This window comes from Canis aureus, chromosome 16 (assembly GCF_053574225.1).
Source record: "Canis aureus isolate CA01 chromosome 16, VMU_Caureus_v.1.0, whole genome shotgun sequence".
NCBI classification, from domain to species: domain Eukaryota; kingdom Metazoa; phylum Chordata; class Mammalia; order Carnivora; family Canidae; genus Canis; species Canis aureus.
The window spans coordinates 47,158,056-47,185,713 of NC_135626.1; the positions used below are offsets into that span (position 1 = coordinate 47,158,056).

The 27,658-nt window shown below is 36.8% G+C and overlaps 1 protein-coding gene across 5 annotated transcripts in view; it reads right to left on the reverse strand.

Moving 5' to 3' along the window:
• Positions 1 to 27,658, reverse strand: part of HELZ (helicase with zinc finger) — a 166,231-nt gene that overhangs the window by 97,763 nt on the left and 40,810 nt on the right. For all 5 annotated transcript variants that reach the window (XM_077853724.1, XM_077853725.1, XM_077853726.1 and 2 more), the window contains 7 exons: positions 25,387 to 25,511; positions 22,007 to 22,063; positions 14,787 to 14,838; positions 13,381 to 13,456; positions 11,148 to 11,346; positions 10,594 to 10,701; positions 9,246 to 9,543 (listed from right to left, as the gene is read on the reverse strand). In XM_077853724.1, coding sequence (XP_077709850.1) covers positions 9,246 to 9,543; positions 10,594 to 10,701; positions 11,148 to 11,346; positions 13,381 to 13,456; positions 14,787 to 14,838; positions 22,007 to 22,063; positions 25,387 to 25,511 — 915 coding nt within the window. The remainder of the gene's footprint in view (positions 1 to 9,245; positions 9,544 to 10,593; positions 10,702 to 11,147; positions 11,347 to 13,380; positions 13,457 to 14,786; positions 14,839 to 22,006; positions 22,064 to 25,386; positions 25,512 to 27,658) is intronic.

The window sequence follows — 27,658 nt, forward strand, 5'->3', positions numbered from 1 at the left end:
AAGGTATTTCTACATGCCAGTTTTATTATTTCTCAAATGGTAAAATAAATACAACTATCATCATCAAGTTTTAAGGATGGCCTGCAATCTGTCAATACTCTGGATGAGATGAGGATGATTTGTTTTTGCAATAGCCTCAGAAGTAGAAGTTTCATAAAGTAAACTAACCACATTTTCTTCCTAAATCATCCTAAAGTTGGGCTCTGCCTTTTGATTCATTAAATCATAGCTACAAAAAACATTTAAATTACACAAATGCCAACATTCCTAAAACAGATGATACTATCACTAAAAATCAGATGATAATCATTATAAAATAACAAGGATGTACATAATTTTTTTCCTCAATTCAAAAGTGAAGAGAAGCAGCAATAGTATAGTGATAAATCAATAACCAGCCCTTAAAAAAAAAAAAAACCACTAAACTCTACATACTATCAAAGATAATAATATGTAATAAAAGGATGTCTATTCTTTGGAGGTAGGACCATTATATTTCATAATTTTATTTTAAATAAGAAACTGAATTAGACTATGCCTTGATCAATATTATCTTCACATTCTTCAAAAACTCAGTAATTATTCTTAACTGATGTTTAAGTAACTAGGATAATAAGAAACCTAAAACAATAGAGCATTCTTTTTAAAAAAATTTTTATATCATCTATTTAATATGCAAAGCAAATTATACAGAAAGTATACTACTCTGGGCTACAAGTATTCAGGCTTTCTGGGAAAAGTGGCATAAGAAACAGTATTTATTTTTCTCGTCTTATCTATACAGTGCCATGACTCCCACTGTGATTTTATGAAATTATTAAAAATAATGTTTTCAGCAGGTAGCACAATTTCAAAACAATTTAACATTTAACAATGTTGGGATCCCTGGGAGGCTCAGTGGTTTGGCGCCTGCCTTCAGCCCAGGGCATGATCCTGGAGTCCCAGGATCCCTGCATGGAGCCTGCTTCTCCCTCTGCCTGTGTCTCTGCTTTTCTCTGTGTGTGTGTGTCTCTCATGAATAAATAAATAAAATCTTTATAAAAATTTAACAATGTTAAAATTTATTTCATTTATTTTTCTAATGACTATAAACATACTACAGGAGAGGAGAGAGTTGGAGGAACGGAAAAAAGAATCCTGAAAAACAACCATGTGTGCCAACATCAAAAAGTCTGCAAATTACTCATCTCAGTGATTAGCTCAGACATCAAAAATGAACTGTGGGCAGTGACTACAAAAGACATATTTTGCCAAAACTACTTCTCTTCCCCTACTTCATCTAAACTTTTTTTTTTTTAAGTTTTTTTTTATTTATTTATGATAGTCATCATCAGTGAGAGAGAGAGAGAGAGAGGCAGAGACATAGGCAGAGGAAGAAGCAGGCTCCATGCAGCGGGAGCCCGACGTGGGATTCGATCCCGGGTCTCCAGGATCGCGCCCTGGGCCAAAGGCAGGCACCAAACCACTGCGCCACCCAGGGATCCCTACTTCATCTAAACTTGAAGCAAGCTTCTGCCTCCAATTCTCTCACTTATAAGAAGCTTATTTAGACTATTCAAATACCACCTAACTTACAGTGCTTAAAGGTCATTAGGTCTTGAGAGTTCCTATTCAAAGATTTTTTTCTTAAAAGATTTATTTATTTATTTATTTATTTGAAAGAGAGAGGAGGGTGGGGAAGGGGCCAAAGGAGAGGGGGAAAGAGAATCTCAAGTAAACAACGCACACAGAGCCCAATGTAGGACTCATTCCATGACCCTAAGATCACGACCTGAGCTGAAATCAAGAGTTGGGACTTGGACACTTACTGAGCCACCCAGTTGCCCCTTAAGAGTCCCTGCTCAAATAGAGGAGGGAGAAGAGGATCCCCATGTGGAACATGACTACTCCTGGGCCTCATTTCAGCCCCAAGTACAGCCACAGTACCAGCTGCTAACATCTAAACCACACATACAGGAAGCCTGGGTAGCTCAGCGGTTGAGCATCTAACTTCAGCCCAGGGTGTGATCACGGTCCCAGGATCAAGTCCTACACTTGGCTCCCAATATGGAGCCTGCTTATGTCTCTGTCTCTTCCTCTCTCTCTCTCTATCTCTGCCTCTCATGAATAAAGTCTTAAAAATTTTTTTAAAAAATAAACCACACATACATGCTGCTCAGGACAGCTGAGCCAGTTCATCCTTGGTAAGCATTTTTCTTCAACCTAGATTAGGCTAAAATGAAAAATACTCTGCCAAGATGAAAAGTGAACAGGTTAAGGATCAATACTCATAAAACCATACAAGGAGAGCTGACTTATTAACCCACTCCCACTCCTACAATAATAAATCTCAAAGCAAATCTAACAGAAATTATAAACCTGTAGGATTTGTTACCCTGAGATGTGGCAGGCAGGAGCCATAAACATATTTTAAGAGAAATTCAGAAGAAAAAATTAAAGATAATTAGCATATACCTAATTTTTTGAAGATAACATAAGGGAAGAGCTGCTACTGCCACAAACAGAATTCAAGGATGGAGTAACTAGTCAGACACAAGACATGCATCCCAACTTCCCTGGCCCCACTGACTGAGATAGGAGTGCCCTCCTTGTTCAACCACATAGTTACTATTCTAATGAAGCAAAGAGTTTTATCTTGAAGAATATGATATAGCAGATCTGAAAATTATCCTTAACAGAACTGAGAGTAGATAAGAAAAAGTACAGGTCTAGTACAAGGGTGGATGTAGAAGAAGCATGCAATAAACAAATGCATGCTAAATATGGAATATATTAAAAACAGCTCTAATGGGGATCCCTGGGTGGCTCAGCGGTTTAGCACCTGCCTTTGGCCCAGGGCGCGATCCTGGAGTCCCAGGATCGAGTCCCACATCGGGCTCCCGGCATGGAGCCTGCTTCTCCCTCCTCCTATGTCTCTGCCTCTCTCTCTCTCTCTCTATCATTCATTCATTCATGAATGAATGAATGAATAAATAAATAAATCTTAAGGAAAAAAACAGCTCTATTTATCTGGAAGTTAAAGAGAATGAGATGAATTGATTCTCAATTCCAAAATCAGAGGTACACACCCTTTCTTAGGAAACATTTTGGTCCATGCCTTTACAAGTCTGGACTGCCCAAAGTAACAATAAAATTACAAATCTGAAGAGTAATCCCAAACCATCATTTCAGCTATCCATTCAATATCATTCTTTTCCCAAAAATTGATATATAGAAACATCTCTTAGCTTACCCATATTGTTTGTCCCTATTTTCTATAAACTAAAGAAACTAATAAAAAGTTAAAACAGCAAAATAACATAGAAGTACCTCATACTTTTTAGATGCTTCTACTCAACAATATCTTTTACTGAAAAATATACTATTTTTTAAAATCTATTTTTCTATGACTTTTCATAATATCAGTATCTACATAGATATAGATATATATTTTTTTTAGATATATTGATATAGATATATATCTATATATATATTATCTATATATATCCTGTCCTTAATTTACCAACAACATTGGCATTTGGAAATATTTTTTTTTTAAGATTTTATTTATTCACAAGATAGAGAGAGGCAGAGACATAGGCAGAGGGAGAAGCAAACTCCCCATAGGGAGCCCAGTGCAGGACCCAATCCCAGGACCCCAGGGCCATGACCTGGGCCGAAGGTAGATGCTCAACCATGAGCCACCCAGGTGCTGCTGGAGAGAATATTTAAGTCATATTAAATTTTAATGTAAATGTTAATATACCCTACTAGACTCAAAGTAGAGAAATGTGTACTATCGAGTTTTCAAATTTAAAAAGAATTAATTTTCAACATGTAACTTCCAGATATTCAAAGCAGAATTCCAAATCAATTTTGCCAAGCAAAAATTTTCCATTACTCAAAGTGGTGGGATAAAGCATATACAGTTTATTTTCTAAGCAAGAAGACAACTCACTAACTTCCTTCTTCTGTAGATGGCTTTTGCCACGCATTTTTAAGAGCCATGTCTTTAAACCAAGACAAGTTCTTAGAGCATACAGTGTCTCTTGCTGAACCTAAATCTCACCAACAGGGAAAAGCACTGAAAAAAGCCAAGTTAAAGTTATTATCTATTTCCTGAACAGTTCACAGAATTGGCATTTAACAACTAAAAGAAAAAAAATTCACTCATGGCCTATAAGTAGAAAACATTTAGATGCTTTATATATCATGAAAATAGGGGTGCCTGGCTGGCTCAGTCAGTAGAACATGTGACTCTTAATCTCAGGGCTGTGAGTTCAAGCCCCACATTGCAAATGAAGCCTACTTAAAATAAAAATAAAAATAAAAACATACAAAGAGATATTGTGAAAATAGTATTTTAAAAAATAAGGTGCCTGGGTGACACAGCTGGTTAAATCCAACTCTTGAATTTCAGCTCAGATGTTCATCTCAGGGTTGTGAGATCGAGCCCCACATTGGGCTCCACATTTAGTGAGGAGTCTGCTTGGAATCTTTCTCCCTCTCCCTCTGCCCCTTCCCCCCACATGCTGGCATGAGTTTCTCACACACTCTCTCTCTCTCAAATAAATGAACCTTTAAAATTCAAATTTTAGGAATTCAAATTTAATTAAAGTAAAATTTTTAGCTCAATACTGCACAATGAGTTAGAAAAGGAAATAAGTATCTGCTGTGTAACTTGACTTTAAGTTTCAAGGAATAAGGCACTAATATAACTAAGTTCCAGGATCAAATCAGTTTGACAATGAGTCTTTAATTACTAAGGTGCACTAAGAGAACCTCTAAGGAAAATAAAGCATTCACCATTTCCAAACATATTTGTAGATGGGACTCTTTACCTGTTATTAACAGAAGACCTATTTGTAGATCACAGTTTTGGAAACAAGCTAATAGATGGTCCAGCGTGGTCTAAATTTATAACATCATGGAAGAGAAATCTATGTTCCCAGCATTAATTTAAGGACAAAAACTTGCTTAAACAATGAACAGCCAATCAAGTAGAAGAAGTGATAAAGCTATTTCCTATTCAAATTCCAGCTTCACATTGTTACTACATTTCTTTGTGTGTGCAGAAACCAAATTATATTATGATATATTTTTTGTTATAAAAACGGTATGGGGATCCCTGGGTGGCGCAGCGGTTTAGCGCCTGCCTTTGGCCCAGGGCGCGATCCTGGAGACCCGGGATCGAATCCCACGTCAGGCTCCCGGTGCATGGAGCCTGCTTCTCCCTCTGCCTATGTCTCTGCCTCTCTCTCTCTCTCTCTGTGTGACTATCATAAATAAATGAAAAAAAAAATTTAAAAAAAAATAAAAAATAAAAACGGTATGGAAACAAGATACAACCTAGACCTAATTCAATCCCCCAATTACTAACTCCATTTGGCGAACTTAAGCCTGGAATAATACTTTCTTCCTAACTGTAGAAAAAGGAATTATCAAATAATGAACTGGCTGAGGCTGGGTGTGAACCCAGCCAGCCTGTCACACAGTCACCAACTTAACAAAGAAGTTCTCTTGCTCCCAATGTCTCTGAATGTTATTCACACAAGTATTCTAGAAAAAGGCACAAGGAGGAGACTAACATTTTACATTTTTATTATTTCAGAATGTTTCTACAAAATTATGATTTCACATAAATCTTTTGCCCCAATTTTTTGCTGACAAACATCTGCTATAATAATCAAAAACACTAACTATAGCACCAAGATAGAAGCAGGAAACAAATATTATACTGTTTATATCCTGCTTTCATTTCTCCAAAATTCTGTTGAGACTCTACACACAGTCACAAATGAAACAAATACAGCCATACATTAAAAATTTTAAGAACAAAAATGTCAAGATATTCAACGACATCAATTTTAAGAGTATGGAAAATACAGGGGAACCTGGGTGGCATAGTCGGTTAAACAGCCAACTCCTGATTTTGCTCAAGTCATGATCTCAGAGCCCTGGGACCGAGTCCCAAGTCGGGCTCCATGCTCATTGAGATTCTCTATCTCCTCTCCTTCTCCCTCTGCCCTTCCCCTCACTCGCATTCGTGCTTTCTCTCTAAAATAAATAAAGCTTAAAAGAAAAAGAGTAGGAAAAATACTAAAGAACTAAAAATTAGCACAATAGGTCAGCTAATTTCAGTAATGATCAAAAAAAGTCAGCCAAATGTCACCTAGTTTGCCCAAACCTAGATTTAAGTTTTTCTGTTTATAATATTCAAAATCTCCTATCAGAAAATACATTTTGTGCATTCTATATATTGTCTTCTTGTAATACGTATTTTCCCTGTCCTTGAAAAACAACTTTTACTTTGTGAAACTGTTCTAATGTTTCCAAATTAGTTCAAGAAAATGTTTAATTTTTCAATTATTTTCGACATAACTATTTAGATGTAAAACCTCATTTAAAGAAAGATAAACAACAAAAAAAACCTACGAGTGTTGGGCAGGCCCAGTGGCGCAGCAGTTTAGCGCTGCCTGCAGCCCAGGGTGTGATCCTGGAGACCCGGGATCAAGCCCCACATCGGGCTCCTTGCATGGAGCCTTCTCCCTCTGCCTGTGTCTCTGTCTGTGTCTCTGTCTGTGTGTCTCTCATGAATAAATAAATAAAATATTAAAAAAAAAAAAAAAACAACGAGTAGTCACTAAAAAAAGGACATTAAGAAGTCTTACAAGGGACGCCTGGGTAGCTCAGCGGTTGAACATTTGCCTTTGGCTCAGGCGTGAACCCAGTCCGGGAATTGAGTCCCTCATCAGGACCCCTGTGAGGAACCTGCTTCTCCCTCTGCCTAAGTCTCTGCGTCTTTCTGTGTCCCTCATGAATAAATAAATAAAATCTTAAAAAAAAAAAAAAAAAAAAAAAACGAAGTCTTACAAAAGAGGGGAAGGCATCGTATTAGTTTCAAATGAGAGGATATCATTTACTATATTAACTCCTTCTACCATATCTGAATGAAATATAAAATTCATTATACTTTCAAACTGATATATTAGAAACCTAAGAAATGACGCTCTATTTCTTCCAGTCACCACACTCAAAACGGGGGCCATCTTGGACAACTTGTCTTCCACCAACTTCTCTTGCATTTTCTTGCCATGATCCACAGGTACTATGACTTTAAGGGCTCAGGTCTTTATCTCAGCTTCTTGGCCCCTCTGACCCTCCCGGTCTGCATCACCCTAGCCCCAGACCTCCCTTTTCTAAAAAATTCTCCTTCTGTCTTCCTACTTTCTTCATTCTATTTATTTGTAAGCTAGGGATTATCCCAATCATAGTTACCATTTACTGAATGCCTGCCCTGTGCCAGATACCATACAAGGTTATTCGTTCTCACAATGATCCTCTAAGAGAGATAGTTCCAGCCCCACTTTACAAAGGTTTCCACGAAGTTCAGAAATGTCAAGTACCCTATCCAGGGCCACATAGGTATTAAGAAAAGCAAGATTAAAAAAAAAAAAAAAAAGAAAAGAAAAGAAAAAAGAAAATCAAGATTCAAATCCAATTCTATTTGACTCTGAAGTCTGTTCACTGCTTTTTCTTCAACTAGAAAAGTATCACATACCTGAGGGAAAAACAAAGTACCCTTAATCTCTCAAGCCCATGAGAGTGACCTGAAATCCTCATCATTACCTCCTTCCTTCACCTATCTTAATAGTATCATGTTCTCTTACATGTAGACACGTAACATTTTATATTATTAACTAAATAGGCTTTCATTATCAAGTACAGATTCATGTCAACACAAACTTAATTTTGATGGGAAAATAAGTCATGAGTTACAAACCACCAATCTAAACACTAACTTTTAAAATAGAACTCACATGTCGCCAAGAACATCCTATTAGAGTTACATGGAGAGTGGGAAATACCTGTTGGTCTTTCTTCGTGACTTAAGTTGGATGCGTCCTGGTAATTGTCAAGTTCTAGTCTCTAAAAGCAACTTACTGGTACAGGGGTGGACAAACCACAGCATGCAAGGTAATTCCAGCCTGCTGCTGTTTTTGAAAATAAAGTTTTATTGGAACACAGTCATGCCCATTTGTTTACACATTGTCTATAGCAGCCTTATCATTACAGTGTAGAGCAGAGGAATTGCAATGGATACCACTTGCCTGACAACATTTAAAACATTACCTGGCTCTTGCAGGAAAAAACTGTCAAAGTACTCCTCTATTAACAAACATAAATTATATATTATCTTGTAAGCTGTATCTAACTGACTTCAAGAATTAATATATTCTGATTTCAAGGAGTACTGAAAAAATGAAAAAACAGAATACAACAGAATAAAAACAGGTAAAAGGGATCAAAGTAAGGAAGAAATAAGATTTAAGTGAGGCTTAAATAAGTCTGGGTAATATTAGCACTCATACTAGAAGGTAACGCCTAATCGTTCAATCTGGGCCTAAATATTGCTTTAACTTTACCAGCAGCTAAAGAAAAGGAGACAGAACCAGTTCTTCCACCTGTTTATTATATCCAAAAAATAAAATCCTAGCATTTGCTCATGAACAAAACTTCTGGGTTCTCATAAGTGGACCACGGTGGTGCATAGTGAAAGACAACCTCCACACTGGTTATAGTCAATACAACATCAAGTTTCACATGAAGTGTTAAATAAATATTTAGTGTTCATTAGAAAAAAATAAAGCACCTATAATCAAACCAAAAGCCAAAGAAATGCAGGGTAATGTGCCCTTTCCTTGTCCTGTTGGATCCTGACATAAAATTCAGGAACAGGCAGTAATGTAACGACATACAATTATCATCTTCTGCAGGTGCTTACATATTGAAAGCAGGGACTTCTTCCCAGGAACACAGAGCAGATCCTATTAAAAGGCATCTTGGTCTCCTTTACTAGTGAATGTACAAAACCAAATTATGAAACCTTGTATTTAGGGCTTTTCAATCAAAGATAATGTACTAATCTCAGCAAAGTTAACTGGAGACTCAGTCAAACATGGAAACAGACATTGGAGGTGTACTCACAATTACCACTGAAATAACAGCCTACCCAAACTAATACTCATACAAGTTTGGGGAAGCTCAAAGCAAGTTTGTCTGATGCCTATACAAAGAGAACAGGGCACAATGTGAACCATTCTAATCTCATTACACAGTAAATGAGTTGATTGCTTTGGGATATTTTTTTCCCTATTATTCCCTCTCTATCCATGGAATATTTAGGGGCCAATACATATCTTCTAATGCTGACATCATAGTGCCTTTTAATACATCGTATCAGGGGAAAAAAGTCTAAATATTACCTTCTGTAGAAGCTGCATCAATCATTACTCTTTGCATGAGTACTGGTTCCAATCCAAAGTCGAAAACTATGGTTTGGCGAAAAGTTCCAAATATTTCTGTGTTAAATGCTATCCCGACTTTATACACGTAATGATCTAATCCATTTTGGGCCATCTTTCCTCCTATCCATTCTTGACAGTTTTCTGGGACTTCTTGTGATACCTGGGTAGTACTATCTCCGGCAGATATTGCAATGATACTAAAATGAGGACGATGAGCATCATAAAGCAATGCTACACGATACAGCATTCTTGCAGGCTACAAGGAAGTTAAAATAATTCATTGAGTACAAGGGGGTGAAAAATCCAATTGTAATTGGGCTCTTCAATGAAAATATTCCCATTAGGGACTTTTACTTTCCCATGCTTCTAAGAGACTATTTTAAAAGTACAAATTGTGCCCATAAGCCATTTAGAAAAAAGAATGGTTAAAAAAAATCAGTTGTTAAAATTATATTTATGATGTCATTTATACCTCTGTAAAGCTGAATTTTTTTAAATGATATATTTATGCTACATCTCTAGCCTCCCTGCTCTTTCTATGATATGCTCATCTTTCTTTGTGGTAAAAGCTATCACTCTGTTAGACCACTGACCTCCAACTTTCCAAACCTTTGGCCTAAAAAAGTTTTATCTAGCTTCAAGTAGGAAGTCTTCATAGGAGGGCAGTTACCTCAGAAGGCACTGGATTGGGTTCAAGGCCGAAACTAAATGTTCCCAGATTTTTCATCCCAAGATCCAGATGGTACAGTGGAAGAAATGCCACCAAAAAAAGTACACAAAACTTTTCCACTGCACGTATTCACAGAAAAGTTTGACTCTGCTTCATTCTTAAACTTTGAACGTTATATTCAAGATGGGAAGCACTGCAGAAAATGTTTCATATTAAAAACCCACTATTACAGAATATGTGATTTCATCAAATGTAATTTAAAAAAAAGCAAGTTGTTACAGTTTAAATATCTTAGAACTGCCAGATTAAACAATTCCATTTTTAAGTAGTTAATTATAAGCCATGAACCCCATCCTATGTTCCAACTTCAGGAAACAATATATCAAAAACCTCTTTATCAAAATAATAAGTTAGCAAACATCTAAGTATCTACCACAACTTTTATCTCAAAATCTAAAAATATTGTACCTTTAATGAACAAAATACAGAAATACACTTTAGTACAATATAGAACCTACTTAAGATGTACTTAGATTAAAAAAATTTTAGTGCTCTAACACAGAGATTTAAAGGTCAAAAAAAGCCTGAAGAAAAATTTTTAAAAACTACATTCTTTAATTAGCACAAAATTCATACCTTACAAGTAAGAGCAAAGGTCCATGTCTGGTGAGATTTTTTGGTGTTGACAGTAACCGACAGATCAGGATTATGCTCTACTTTTACTCCTTCTATACATTCACTAAGCTGAAAATAGAGAGCAATTAATATTATACTTTTAGTCCCAAAAGCACAAACAAAAATTTTTGGCATGGTAAATAAATATCAACGGTAAAGATGTTGATGGAACTGTTTACAAAGCAAGATATTTTTATACATTAATTTTATAAGAACAAAATATAATAAAGCTTAGACAAGACATAAGAAAATTAATAACAATAAAATGGCAGTAAATACTTCCTGAATGAAGATTAATGTAATACCTGCAAATCTCCAAACAAATGGCTTAGTTCTGCTCTTTATCTTAGCAAAAGGGTCTACTTTTGCTATAAAAACAGTTTTATCAGAATCAAGTTCTTCATATAGAAGATAAGGAAATAAACCAAAATATAGCACAAAATAAAGTCAAGACTCAAACAAGGTCATCACTTAAAACAAACAAACAAAAAAAAAATGCAGTTTATTTTCCTCACCACTTTCTCAGGAGATAATGAATTCATCCACTTTTCTATCAAGGTTTCCATGTAACTGCCTGAGAGCTGTTTATTCTCATTTTGCTGTTTCAATTTTATCAAGCGTGAAGCATATCTTTTCTGCCATTCTGCTAGTTCTTCCTGGGAATGTGCTGAAGTACACTGCGCACCATACCTACAGATTCCTTGCTCTAAAAATCTAAGTAGAATAGGAAAAACTGTTTTATCATATACTTTGTTGGACCATTTAAAAGATAAACTTCCAGCATTTGCCCTCCGACTCTTCAATAACAAAAGCAAAACATCATCTCCTGAAAGGCCATATTTATCACACTGACTTGCTTGCACAAGAAGGAAGAAGAGGTTTCCAGAACATTTGTAACAGTTAATCACTATAGCAACTTCCCATACTCAGTGACCTCTTTTTTGGAATAAGGGGATGTTAAAGCAAAGCATAATCAATCATAACCACCCCTCACCCACAAAACCGACACTGAAAAAGTAGCTTCCTTCATGAGGTAACAACTCTATTTAGACAATTCTTCTTAGAGCAGAATTTTCCTAAAGCAACACTGACATCAAGTGGATTGGTGCATCAAACACAGGTATGCCCTACTTCCCAAAATGATAGGACCCAAAGAAAATTCTCTATATACTAGGAATTTCGTTCTGAAAAAAATGTTAATGTATCATTAAATTATCATCTTAAGGCTTCTGCTTTTCACTTTTGAATATAATGCCTTTACTCTTTTCTATATAACTATTACCTATATTTCATTGAAAATACTGGACTATATTCATTTGCTTGAAGTTTTGAATAAATTAAGAATAAAAGTTTTATATTAGAATCACAATTAATCCAATAGATTAAAATCTCCAATGGTAAATTCCTAAATGTTCATTTTAAAAAGATAGTTAATGGTTTCTCAGTGTTTGGGACTCAGAAAATTCAACTGATAAAATGCAAAACTTAGATCATTAAGTTTTACATATCCTACAAAATTATGGGCTTAGCCATTTTTTGAACAACTGAAACATCAAAAAATTAGTAAAAGATCTTCTGAGAGAAAAAATGAAAATTATAAATAGCAAAATAGAGATCAGAAGTGTTATATTAGAGAAAATTTTTCAACTGAAAAAATATGGTCAAAAGAAACATACGTTAAACGAATCACAGCACAAAGTAAATTATCAAATGGTTCACCCTATTTGAAAAGATGACTGTATTTAAAGGTTTTCTTAATGATACACAAAGTACTTAAATTATCCTATTTATTAAGTTCTCTTTTATGTTTTGTAAGACATTTAAAAATCATTCGTTTTTCTCTTAAGTATGTCTTAATGAGCCAAATATTTGTCTTTATATTGCTCTGTTTTAAATTAAATATTAAAGGTTGATATTCTTATCTGGCCTATAAATTTTCTCATGTTTCCTCTGCATAGGATTGTGTTCTGCCTCTACTCCAACATGACGCCACCAGGATTTTTGAAATTGACTACTCAGTTTATTTCTACTACAAAATCATATCTGATCTCTTGACTATTCAATCATCACTACATATTCAATTTCCTTCATTATCAAAAACAATCTATAGTAATGAGATTTTATATCTAAAATCCCTCTAGTTACTAGTTCTTATAAAAAGAACCGGAGTTCACCTTTCAAAATGTGACTTTAATAATTCTTTCCAGCTTAATAACAATTTAATTTTGAAAGCTTTGCCATTGAAATAGAAATTACTCATAAATTATACATAAGGATAACATGAAGGTAACAGATTCTTTCTTTTTAGAAAAGTTATTAAAATAATTGAACATTTCTTCATCTATTTTATGCTTTACTTCTGTTTATACGATTTCAATTCAATCACGATCAGTTAGAGGTAAATTTCACATAAGTTAGAGACCAGAATTAAATTCAGTCATAATTATCCAACTGGTATTATAAAAGACTTCTACACAAAGTCTTAACAATCTTAATTTAGATCACTGTTGTTTGTAATTAAAAGAAGACTCACTGATATGGCTTTGGCTTTTATTATTTAATGATAACAACCATTAATTATGGCTTTTATTTCAAGTTTAAAATAAAACACTTTTCTCGATCATTGTATTTCCTCCTTCACATATTATCTTCTTTAAATTAGCATTACTACTTTTCAAAAAGTGAAGGAAAATTATCTACCTTTTGAATAAAGACACGTCATTGGTTTAAAGAAAAAATTCACGTTACCTTTTACACAAAGTATATTCCTCGCTGCTTGTGATTCCCCTAGGTGGTGGGCGGAAATGCCAACCATTACAAGATCCTAGAGAGTAATCAGGATATAGTCTTATCATTTGAGGCTTGCTAAGAATTCTGATATTTTAATGTGTAAGAAATACTATAAACCCTCCACACACATCATCCTAGATGATGTAAAAAGGACATGATATACTTGCCTCTACCAAAAAAGTAATCTACCAATCAAAGAAGTTAAATTCAATTAACCACAGAAGTAGATACCCAGCAGCTAAACCAGGTCGATGCCCCTGACTCTTTTCTAGCAACTGGTGGACATATTTTCCAATGCAATCTCTTCCCTAACGAACTAAAGGGGCAAATGTTGGCATGCTTGTCATTTCTTAAGTACAAGATGTGTCTCTATTAGGAATTATTTCAGGAATGAGAAAATTATCGTATCCTGGAAGGAAATTTTGTAGAACAAATTCAATACTGCATATTCAGTGAAAAGTTCCACATTATTACCCATGTTCCTTAGGATTTGTCTGGCACAGGTCATTGTATCAAGTAATCCTTTTATACAAATGAAATAAAACTTAAAAAAAGTTGAATTCTGAGGTAGGAGCTAAAGAATAACATTTGTTTACTTTTGAATACAATGAGCTTTGATTCGATTCGGTAGAAGTTCCAAATAAACCAAGGAAAATAATGCTTGAGAAAGAAAAAGGCTAGAGCAACAGAGGCTGAGCAGCACTAAGTTTTCAAGGACCTCACAGCCATTCTCTATTTCCTCACAAGTCATGTGCTACCCAAAAAATAGATATTCAGCCAGGTTGAGTTTAAAGCTATTTTTCATCCCTTTCCTGCTGTGTGACTAGGAAAACTACTGAACCTTAATAAATATCAGTTTCATCACCTATCAAAAAGATGGAGAAACCAATACATGTTTTTGTGAAAGCCCATACCACAGTACACAGTATCCAGCAAGCACTCAATGAATGTTGGTCCTTCTTCCCTTTCCTCTAGCAAGAGAAGAGGAAGGAGGTCATGGATTTTAATTATGGCAGGAACAACTTAAGCTTCCAAAAAAGTAATAATTAGACTAGCTGAGGACAGGAAAAGAGAAAAGGCTTCCCTCAACAAAAGCAATTTGACATTGCTAACAATAAGGTTTCCATTTAGAGCTATATGGAGGCAAGAGAATGATACCTCCTACCTCCATTATTCTACAAAAGGGAGCCAGTGAAAAAACTGCTTTCATCCACACCTATTTTTAAAATTAAATTTGTATATTCTCTTTTATACATCCACGTACATGTACTATATGTAACTCAATAAACATCCTCCCAATAATCAATAACAAAGGGATGCCTGCAATTACAGTTACGAGAAGTAACACAGAATTTGGTACTTACCCCCTTCCAAGTCTTCCACGTGATATCCAGAGAGGACGTTACTAGTTGCTGTCTGAAATTTTTCAAATGAAAATGTTCTTATAATAAGAAATAACCAATTGAATGCTGAATTAAACTTGGACGTTTTCAACATTTTTTTAAAAGGTTGAGTTTGAATACTTAGCAATTTTAATGAACATTAATACTGTAAACAGTATTTTTTGCATCCATCTGTGTTTCATGTTATGTTAAACTATGTTTAAATATAGAAAAGAAAAAATATATAGAAAAGAAATACTTATGTGGTCCTTATTAAGGAAAATGGGAGAGATTCCCTATATAAAAATTACCTGGTAATAAAATTAAAAACTCTAAGTCCCTAGTCCTGAATCCCATGGAGTAGTGCCTCCATCACTTATTCATTTCACTGTCCTCTTCCTAACACCTAGAGAATGACCGGCTAACAAGGTACTTTTTCTCCTGCATTAAGTGCAATGCCATCACTGTGGGGCCTGGAGCACATCCTGCCAGGTCTCCCTCATTCTGGGATAAGCCATTCCCCCATGAGGAGCTGAGGACCCACTCACTCTGACTTCCTGGTTTTGACTCCTTTGGTGGACATAAATCCCCAATCTGCTCCTTTGGCTCTAAACTCTACACCCCCCCCCCCCCCCCCATTTCAACTGAGTGCCAGCCATAGCACTTTTTCTTATTTTTCTTAACTACTGATAGCATTTTATGTGCTGGATCATTTTCAGTCATGTACAGATCCACTGCCAACAGACTTACTGCCTTTCTGTATTCCCACACCTCAGAGAGATCAGGCACTAATGGGTGCCCAGTTAAATGCATCTAGGATGGGATGCGTGGTTGGACAGGTGATCATCTAAGCACTTCAAACAAATATGTCAAAAATTAAATTCATCATCTTTATCCCAAATCTCATCCTCCTTCAATTGCTCCTTATCTCAAGTTAATGGATATATGTTCCCAAAGAGAGTAAGGTTAAAATTCTGAAAGCCATCTAGAACTTTTTTTTTCTTAAAGATTTTATTTATTTATTTATTTATTTATTTATTCATTCATTCATTCATTCATTCATTCATTCATGAGAGACACACAGAGAGAGAGAGAGAGAGGCAGATATAGGCAGAGGGAGAAGCAGGCTCCATGCAGGGAGCCTGATGTGGGACTCAATCACAGGACTCTAGGATCACGCCCTGAGCCAAAGGCAGACACTCAACCACTGAGCCACCCAGGCGTACCACAAACTCTCCCTCTTCTGTCCCACTCTGAGTATTCTCCAAACCTTGCTCAAAGAGGTCTAGAATGTCTCTAATATCTGTCTCATACTCTCTACTCCCACTGCCACTATCCTGGGTAAGGCCCTCATCTGCCCCTTAACCAAACAACCCCCAAATGTTACCCTATACCAAGTTACCTCTGGGTCTTTACCTAGCACCCCCATCCTCCTGCCTTCCTAGTCTCCCCAAAGATTGTTAATCTCTCCTTTCCCTGCCTGTACTTCCACTGCAGCACTTACTGACCACAGGCAGCCTGCCCCATGGGTACATTAGCTATGTGCATCTCGGACTGGCCCACAGATTGTTTTTCACAGCTATCTCAGCGTTAAAAAACCCCCAGAGAACCTTGAACAGCACAGGAGCTCAGTTAATTTTGAGCTGAATCAGAGGAAATACTATCCCAAGGTGAAATTTGGAATGGCTTGTACCATAGAATGTCTAACACTAATTGTGTATGACTGAAACGTTAATATCATTTTAATTTACATGTCGGTAATTAAATTGGACTTTTTAGGCTGGGTTGGAATTAAATCACTATAATGTTCATAGCAGCAATGTCCACAATAGCCAAACTGTGGAAGGAACCACGATGTCCTTCAACAGATGAATGAATAAAGAAAATGTGGGGATCCCTGGGTGGCGCAGCGGTTTGGCGCCTGCCTTTGGCCCAGGGCGCGATCCTGGAGACCCGGGATCGAATCCCACGTCGGGCTCCCGGTGCATGGAGCCTGCTTCTCCCTTTGCCTGTGTCTCTGCCTCTCTCTCTCTCTCTCTCTGTGTGACTATCATAAATAAATGAAAATTAAAAAAAAAAAAAAAGAAAAAGAAAATGTGGTGTGTATATATACAATGGAATATTACTCAGCCATCAGAAAGGTCAAATACCCACCATTTGCTTTGACAAATGCATGGAACTGGAGGGTATTATGCTGAGTGATATAATCAGAGAAGGACAATCATCATATGGTTTCTCTCATACGTGGAATATAAAAAATAGTGAAAGAGATTATAAGAGAAAGGAGGGGAACTGAGTGGGAAAATCAGAGAGGGAGAAAAACCTTGAGAGACTCCTAACTCAAAAGAGAGAGAGAGACTCCTAACTCTGGGAAACAAAGAGTTGTGAAAGGGGAGGTGTGGGGGGGGGGGGGGATGGAGTAACTGGGTGATGGGCACTGAGTAGGGTACTTAATGGGATGAGCACTGGGTGTTATACTATATGTTGGCAAATCAAACTTAAATAAAAACAAATGTAAGAGAAAAAGGAATTAAATCACTATAATACTGTTTCTATAAGAAAATGTCTTCTGATTCTCAAACTACTTACTAAAAAGTTTTTAAAGACAACCCATTCTTTCTATAAAACAAGGACTGAATATAAGAATACATAAACTAAATCAAAAGTAACTTCACATTACAAGGATTCTATGTTCACAAAAAAGATACATTAAAAAAAATCTCTTTAAATTCTAAAGCAAGGGGATCCCTGGGTGGCTCAGTGGTTTAGTGTCTGCCTTCTAGCCAGGGTGTGATCCTGGAGACCCGGGATCGAGTCCCACATCAGGCTCCCTGCATGGAGCCTGCTTCTCCCTCTGCCTGTGTCTCTGCCTCTCTCTCTCTCTCTCTCTGTCTCTCATGAATGAATAAATAAAATCTTTTTTAAAAATAAATAAATAAATAAATAAATAAATTCTAAAGCAAGGGGCAGCCCAGGTGGCTCAGCGGTTTAGCGCTGCCTTTAGCCCAGGGTATGATACTGGAGCCCCAGGATCGAGTCCCACGTCTGGCTCCCTGCATGGAGCCTGCTTCTCCCTCTGCCTGTGTCTCTGCCTCTCTTTCTGTGTGTCTCTTATGAATGAATAAATACATAAAATCTTTAAAAAAAAAATTTCTAAAGCAAGGTCTAAGTGCCATAGTCCCACACTAGCCTTTAAAATATGATTTCATGGCAGCCCGGGTGGCTCAGCGGTTTAGCGCTGCCTTTAGCCCAGGATGTGATCCTGGAGACCTGGGATCAAGTCCCATGTCCGGCTCCCTATGTGAAGCCTGCTTCTCCCTCTGCCTCTCTCTCTGTGTCTCTCATGAATAAATAAATAAAATCTTTTAAAAATAAATAAATAAATAAATAAATAAATAAATAAATAAATAAAAAAATATGATTTCAGGGACACCTGGGTGGCACAGTCAGTTAAGCATCCAACTCTTGTTTTCTGCTTGGGGTTATGAGACTGATCCCCCATATCAGGCTCCACATTCAACACCAGCACTCAGTTTTTCTCTCCCTCTCCTTTAGCTCCTGCCCACCTTCACCCATGTTCTCTTGCTAATAAATAAATTTTTAAAAAAATATTTCATCTTCATCAAATTTACAAATATAAAAGCTAAAAGCTCACTTCAAGTATGAATTTTAAAGTATCTCCTCTAAAAAATTTATCAAAATAGGGATGCCTGGCTGCCTCAGACGGTATGAGGAACATGTGGCTCTTGATGGTGGGGTCACGAGTTTGAGCCCTGCATTGTGTAGAAAGATTACTTAAATACGGGCAGCCCCGGGTGGCTCAGTGGTTTAGCGCCGGTTTAGAGCCACCTTCAGCCCAGGGCATGATCCTAGAGTCCCAGGATCAAGTCCCACATCAGACTCCCGGCATGGAGCCTACTTCTCCCTCTGCCTGTGTCTCTGCCTGTGTGTGTGTGTGTGTGTGTGTGTGTGTGTGTGTGTGTGTGTGTCATGAATAAATAAGATCATAAATAAATAAATAAATAAATAGGGGTGTGTGTGTGTAATATATATACATATTACTTAAACTTTTTAAAAAAAAGACTAAAGGCACCTGGGTGACCCAGTAGGTTAAGCATCTGCCTTCAGCTCAGGTCATGATCTCAGGGTTAGCTGGGAGTCTGCTTCTCCCTCCTGGCTCACTCTGTGTGTGCCTGTGCTCTCTTTCTAGCTCTCTCTCTCTCAAATAAATAAATAAAATCTTTAAAAAAAAATAAGTCTTTAAAAAATTTATCAAAGATATGCAAGTAAAAAATGGGAAGAAAATGTTTCCGTCCTATAGTAAAGCTGAAAGCACATAATTTTTAGAAGGAAAAAATACATGGTGTGTTTCAAGAATCAGCATCTACAATGATGTACAAATGAGCAGGCACGCCTGTGCTGACACTGCAGCTCTCAGGCTGTCAGGGTCTGGAGAACAACACATCCATACCAGAAGAGCTGGTAAAAATGAGAACCTAGGCCTGGGCTCGGTGTTTGGCCACTATGACTTTTAGGTTCTAAGATATTGTGTTTTGTTTTCTTAAACGCTTTTTTATATGGTCAGAATCCAAGAGAGAAGGGCAAGATCAATGAGCTTATGATGGATCTTTAGTTTATACTGACACCTTGAGGGAAAACAGCCAAATTTCTAATTGCTAGAATTTCTATAAATTTACAAACGTATGGATTTGATATTTTAAGTCTTACTGGAATATACATTGTTTTGTTTCCATTAGTCAGCCTTGAGTTCCATGCCTTTATCCTTATCCACTAGCACTTAAATACCTGCTCAGTGCAATCTTTAAATAACAAATTGTTTCTGTTTTTTATTTATTTTTTTAAGATTTTATTTATTCATGAGAGAGAGAGAGAGAGAGAGAGAGAGAGGCAGAGACACAGGCAGAGGGAGCAGGCTCCATGCAGAGAGCCAGACATGGGACTTGATCCTGGGTCTCCAGGATCATGCCCTGGGCTGAAGGCGGCGCTAAACCGCTGAGCCACCTGGGCTGCCCTGTTTCTATTTTTTAATATGTCATGCACAATAATAAATATGGGTACCAGTGTTTGTTAGCTTTTTCTAGTTGTATTTTTTTTTATAAATAATATCAGTTCACTAGCCAAAAAGAATACTACTTTGGTTACAGAGAAAAGTTAATTATAAACAAAACTTAAGTCACTTCTTCCAAAAGTACACTCACAAAATAGGAGTCGAGTGATACCTGCGGTCTTACATGTGACAGCATTATAAGTATTAAAAATTAAAATTCACATATATGTATATAAACATAATATCTATATCTCTGCAATTATCAGATGTAAAGTAATAATTCCACTAAGGCAATAAAAAAGAAAGCTAAAAATCTTAATAAAATGAAAGGTCATCTATTTTACATCCCATGTTAAAAGTCTAAAACATTTAAAACTGGGGGATTCCTGGGTGGCTCAGCGGTTTAGTGCCTGCCTTCAGCCCAGGGTATGATCCTGGAGACCCGGGTTTGAGTCCCAAGCCAGGCACCCTGCGTGGAGCCTGATTCTCCCTCTAAAAAGTGTCTCTGCCTCTCTCTCTCTCTCTCTCTGTCTCTTATGAATAAAATCTTTAAAAAAATAAAAATAAAATAAAACATTTATAATTGTCTTCCTTTAATCCTTAGAAATTAAAAAGACTACATATATACAAGAAAGGAAATGGCTCTAAAGCTAATTAGAGCTTACTGATAGGAGTTAATTCAGAGTAAGACAAAGAAAATAACATTTTTTAAAAGCCTATGTAGTTGTAGCAAAACAAATAGTATCTTTATTCAGCTCATGTAATTCCTGATGACAGTCTTCTTTGCTTAATGTTTGTTGGTATATGTGGCATGTTATTAGACCTGAAATGGAAAATAATTTACAGGAGGTCATGTTTTACGTCTGGGCTTCAGCTCATGCTCTCCACCAGGCTGGAGCACCCTCCATTTCACTTGCCATGGGACTTACCACCTTCTTAACCCTTAGTTCTTTGCTTAACTGTCTCAGCCTCTGACCACTCAATCCAGTTATTTTTCCATCACAGAAAGCTTATTTTCCCCCCCATATCACTTTCCTCAATGTAAATTATACCTATAGTTGCCTAATTAATTTATTTGTTTATGGTCTATCTTTTCCCCAAGACTTTAACTTCCCAGACAGCAAGTGTCTTGGTCAGTGCTATATTCCCAGCAGGAAGCATACGACCTAGCACACAGTATGTGCCAGTTTTTTTTAAACAAATAAGTCAATGAGAGCTGCCTGGGTAGCACAGTGGGTTAAGTGTCTAACTCTTGGTTTCGGCTCAGGTCATGATCTCAGGGCTGTGAGATGAGTTATGCAGTCAGCAGGGAGTCTACCTGAATATCCTCTGCCCTTCCCTTCACTTGCAAGCATATGGGCCACCCCCCTCAAATAAATAAATAAATCTGAAAAAAAGAATTCTCTCTCTCCCTCTCTCTGGCCCTCCTCCTACCCACCTCCTGCACTCGAAAGAAAGAAAGAAAAAGAAAGAAAGAAAGAAAGAAAGAAAGAAAGAAAGAAAGAAAGACCAACTAATCACTCTACATGGCTCCCATTTATGATAAAAACTGACATAAAGAGCTGTCTTTAAAATGAGACATCCAAATATACTTTTATATGCCTATATGAGGAATAGAAATTTTGAACTTAGAAAGCTATAATCCTATTCCATGACACTGCTGTCCCCCTGGCCTTGTACGTGTCCTTCAAGTGCTTCACCAGAGCACACTTTTGTCCACCATTTACCCTGATAAATATTATTTCCATCTCCTAAACTCCATTCCCTAAAAACAGTCTTTAAATCACAGATCTCTTTAATTGCTTTAAAAAAAAGGTTTCAGGGGTATCTCATTTTTAATGACAGTATTTTCTAACAGCCAGATGTAGTTAAACACTAAAATTCCCCAATCATCTTTCCACTTGTTGGCCAGAGACTGCTAACAAGAATTAGGAACAGAAGACCTGAGAAGAAGCAAGGTTCCTGGGATGGGACCAAGATGGGTTACAGAAAAAGGCCAGGAGATTCCATTATCCCACCTAACCAGCCTTGCTTTCTTGGCTAATGCCCAAAGATTTCCCCTTTTTAACACAGAACACTTACTGGCCAGATTGAGTTAAAGTCTTTCCAAAGAGATCCACTGAAATAGTCTTACCTCTGTTTCTGTGAGAAGTGTTTTTAGTCTTGTCAAATCTTTTGTTACCATCCCATTCTGAAAAGAGTAGATGAAAAAAGTAAAACTCAGTATATCAGTTCTTTGTTATGGGGGCGTAACTTAATTGCTCCACTATTTCTAAGGTTTATCTGTAAAAAGACAATGTTATCCTCATCTCCCATCCCACTACCATTCCTGGTGATGATAAAGCTAACTATCTAAAAGCAAAGTTAAAAAAGTAAACAGGACAAAATATACAGTGTAACCTAAAGCACTTTATTCACCTTGTTTAAGAGTTTAAAATCAATTCAATAAAATATTCACAATAGATCTCACTGAAAAGCAAGATAGGATATGCAAAGAGAAAAATAAACCTGAACGTTTTTGAGCTTTTCTCTCCCCTAAAACTAATGGACTTATATTTACAAAATGGTGAATTCAATCAGTTACCCATGACTCAGATTCACAAAAAATAACCATTGCACTTTATTTTTTTTTGACCATTGCACTTTAAAGACAGCTCATTAATAAAGACAGCTGAAGGAAAACAGGCAAAATATTCACGCTTTTAAAATTCAAATTTCACTTGAGATTTAAAAGCAAATACTTCTTCCTAGTTTTAAATTTTTTTTTTTAAATTTTTTATTTATTTATGATAGGCACACAGTGAGAGAGAGAGAGAGGCAGAGACATAGGCAGAGGGAGAAGCAGGCTCCATGCACCGGAAGCCCGACGTGGGATTCGATCCCGGGTCTCCAGGATCGCGCCCTGGGCCAAAGGCAGGCGCCAAACCGCTGCGCCACCCAGGGATCCCTTCTTCCTAGTTTTAAATTCAAAAACCCAACAAGTGAAACTGTGTAATATACTTAATTTATACAGAAAACTTCCTTAAGGATAGAATTATCTTAATAATTAATAATAATAATAAATAATGAGACATACTCTTTATCATCTATTTAGAAATAAATAGTTATGCAATTTTGCTGTATTAGTAATACAGTTTGGCTTTATATTCACTTGTAAATTTAGTGAAATCAAAGATCAATGTTTAAAAAAAAAAAAAGATCAATGTTAAACCGGGGCACCTGGTGGCACAATCAGTTAAGTGCCCGACTCAGTTTCAGCTCAGATGATGATCTCAGGATCATGAGATCAAGCATGGTGTGGGACTCTGTGCACAGAGAGGAGTCTACTTAAGAGTCTCTCTGGGACGCCTGAGTGGCTCAGTGGTTGAGCATCTGCCTTCAGCTCAGGGCGTGATCCTGGAGTCCTGGGATCGAGTCCCACATGGGGCTCCCTGCATGGAGCCTGCTTCTCCCTCTGCTTATGTCTCTGCCTCTCTCTGTGTGTTTCTCATGAATGAATAAATAAAATATTTAAAAAAAAAAAAAAAAGAGTCTCTCTTTTCTCTCCCTCTGACCCCCCTGCTTTCTCTATCTTTAAAATAATAAATCTTTTTTAAAAAACCATAATGTTAAACCAATTAAATAATTCACTGTACAGTAATCCCTCAGAAAATAACTAAATTATCCCCTGAGGTGGGTCATTACATTATCCTCAGCAATATATCAAGTACTTTCTTTTTTTTCTTAAGTATTTTCCTAATTTCTTTTTTTCCCCAACCAAATATATTTATTTTCAGTGAAAAGATAACTTTGCTCCAGATTTTCACAGTTTACATTGATTCAGAAGACTTAGTGAGGTACAGGGAATTCATGCTGTGTAGCAAGTATATAGATAGTTTCTGCCTTTCACTGTTTTCCATTGATTCCTCAGAAATAGCCACAAATTTTGTAACAGTAACCAACTGGTGAAAAAAAGTTTTAACATCTTTTTCTTTTCATTTTTATAGACTGCCAACTCTAAAAGGTCCAAAATGTAGTCCCTCAATTAACTCAACCTAAAAAAAAACAAAAACTCTAGAAAATTAAATGCTACATAAAAAAACGTATCCCAGGGCAGCCCCAGTGGCGCAGCAGTTTGGCGCCGCCTGCAGCCTGCGGTGTGATCCTGGGGACCCATGATCAAGTCCCACATCGGGCTCCCTGCATGGAGCCTGCTTCTCCCTCTGCCTGTGTCTCTGCCTCTCTCTCTCTCTCTCTCTCTCTCTGTCTCTATGAATAAATAAAATCTTTAAAAAAAAAATTCATTTAGAACTAGGTCATTCTATCAGAGTGGTCAGAGTGGAGTGTTAATTCAAACATATAACATCTTCAAAAACAAAAGTAATTATTAGTTTACATAACTTTAAACATTTTACAAAATAAATCCAACTTAAGAACTCTATAAAATCATACGTCCACAAGAGCATTTTAAAATCCAAAACTAGAGGGCAGCCCGGCTGGCTCAGCAGTTTAGCGCCACCTTCAGCCCAGGGCGTGATCCTGGGGACCCGGGATCAAGTCCCACGTTGAGCTCCCTGCATGGGGGCCCGCTTCTCCCTCTGCCTCTCTTTCTCTCTGTGTGTCTCTCATGAATAAATAAATAAAATCTGGGATCCCTGGGTGGCGCAGCGGTTTGGCGCCTGCCTTTGGCCCAGGGCGCGATCCTGGAGACCTGGGATCGAATCCCACATCGGGCTCCCGGTGCATGGAGCCTGCTTCTCCCTCTGCCTCTCTCTCTCTCTCTCTCTCTCTGTGACTATCATAAATAAATTTAAAAAAAAAATTTTTTTTAATAATAATAAATAAATAAATAAATAAAATCTTTTTTTTAAAAAATCCAAAACTAGGGGTGCCTGGGTGGCTCAGTGGGTTAAGTGTCCACCTTTGGCTCAGGTAATGATCCCAGGGTTCTGGGATTGAGCCCCACATCGGGCTCCTTCTCCCTCTGCTCTTCCCTCCTGCTCCCTTCCTGCGTGCTCCCTCTCTCTCTTTCTCCCTCTCACATGCTTGCTCGCTCCCTCTCTCTCAAATAAATAAAAAACAATAAATAGATAAACAAACCCCCAAAATAAGGGGTGCACCTGGCTGGCTCAGGTAGTAGAGCACATAACTCTTGATCTCAGGATTGTGAGTTCAAGCCCCACACTGGGCCTAGAGCTTGCTTAAAAAAATAAAATAAATAAATAAAACCCAAAAATATTCCTAGGTTCCATTAAATTATATCTTTAAAGAAAATCATTTACTTATCCTATACTTTCAAAATATTAAAAAGTACCTGCTATTCTTATATATATTATCACAAACCATAAGAATCCCATGATTAAACATCAGTTTATTGAAGAAAAATGAGTATCTAAAGATCCTCGTGAACTTTGATTTCTAATAGGAAGTAAGAAGAAAAACGCACACTTAATTACTTTTCCCTCACAACATGTTTAAGGAGTTCAATGAATGAATCCATTTTCAGACATTTAGAATTAGAGCTCATCAACGTACCAGGGACTCTCCTGTCAGTGACTTGGCAAGAATGTTGGACACAGGTTGGAGTTTTCCTTTCAGCTGCATGCAGCAAAGCACTGCCTGAAAGGCCCCATCTCCCTTGGCCAGGCCTTCTCCCAGCACTGTGAGGAAAGAATAGCCAGCATTAATCACATAACATTCAATGCACATTTTTCTTGATTATAACATTAGCACACTAGCACAAGGATGACTTCTTAAACACTAAAACAACTTCAGGTACTAGTGAAAAGCAGTGATGTTTCAATTCTAAGAAATACATAAAGACAAGAGAAAACTTGGGGCAATCCACATATCTAACCCACTACAGCCTAAAGCCGGGTAGGATCACATACATCAAAGTCACAGGAAGAAGAGTTCAGCTTAAAGCTCTCTCTCTGGTGAAAAATACCATTCAGCTTATGAGTCCTAGGTAAATGAGGGCTATTAAACGACAAAAATATTCTCTGAATAAAGCTTCCACATTTTTAACAGTGACACAAGAGACCTAGTGCCATTAAAATACATAAGAATAAAACTGCAGATCTCAGCATGTGGTATTCCTAGGCAGTTAAGAATTAGCTTTTATAAAAACCAGCAAGATTAACTAAGAACCTAATTGTCACATGGCCACAGAGAATGCTAATCTAATTGTTTGCAAGTGTTTACAGATTTAATACAATCACAAGAGCACATATTTCTAACAATACAAAATATACTCATTTTTATGCCATGTCATTTGAGATGATTTCTCCCAGCAACTGCTAATGGCTCAACTAGTAAAACAATCTGTATCTTTCTCTTCACTGCTAAGTCCAAGATTCTATTTTTAGTTTGTACACACTTCAGCTTCCTTTGCAAGAAAATAATTTGCTAAAAGAAAATATTTTGGAAATTGCATTTGTTCCTAATTATTTCGAAGGAAACGTTTAACTATCAGTATATATACTGCATATTTAAAGTCCACTGGGTCTATTCATATTTATTTTGGTTGTACTGAACATATCCTTTCGTTATGTTCAATTTTTCCTTTACACAAATAACATTACAAGAACACTAATAAAATTCTACATTTAAAATTCCCCATAAGTTCATCACTCAACTAAACAGACTGTCTTCACTTATTAATGTTCTCTTACAATATTTACATAATTTTTACATGATTGTAACTGATAAAATATAATAGTTTGTATTCTGCTTTATTTTCCCTCAGCCCATTCAACATCTTCCATGGTTCCCTGAGTGTTTGTTTATCATATTATTGCCCATATGGCGTTCCATCAAGTAGATACATCAACTTATTTAACTACTCCCTGGTTCCAGAACAATCCCAATTTTTAACTATTGAAACTAACAATGCAATAATTATCTTTATGTATATATCCTTTATTGAAGCAGATTACTAAATTGAAAGTTGCAGTCTCTGTATTTAAAAAGGTTTTTATTTAGCTTGTGCCAACTTGTTGTCTCACTCCATCCACATTTACAGATCTACTTGACTATCCCTGGACAATTCCAGTAAGTGATTAACTCCAAAAAATTATCATTAAGAATGCCTTGAACAAAAAAAAAAAAAAAAAAGAATGTCTTGAACAGGGGCAGCCCTGGTGGCACAGCGGTTTAGCGCTGCCTGCAGCCCAGGGCCTGATCCTAGAGACCCGGGATTGAGTCCCACGTCGGGGTCCCTGCGTAGAGCCTGCTTCTCCCTCTGCCTCTCTTGCTCGCTCCGTATCTCTCATGAATAAATAAAATAAAATCTTAAAAAAAAAAAAAGAATGTCTTGAACATCTTACAAAATTCCCCAGTAAGCCCACATCTCCCTCAGTTTTTACTATCCCTAAAACTATTCAAATATGACCTTTGGCAAGTCACTTTATCTCTCTGGCCCTCAGTGTGGTCATCCGTAAAACAGAAACATATAAATTTGTTGTAAGGATCAAATAATAAAATGCTTTGAAAAAGAAACGATCGTCCTACTTAAAGCTGAACTACTTTATTCACAAAGTCTACTTCCTCCCCTGTAAAATGGAGGTAACAGAAACTACCTAATAGGGTTGTAGTAAAGATCAACTGTGTTAATTAATGTAAAGTATCTAGCAGAGTCTCCTCCTAAGAGTTCCCTAGATGTTACCTTTTCCTTCTAAAAACTATACAGCAGTATTGAGAATTGCTAAGGAAATATCCTAATTCCTTTTCAGTAATTGAAATACTAAGAAATTGGTTGTCAAGTGTTAAAGAATGTTTCAGGGAAACAAAAAAAATCTAAGAATAT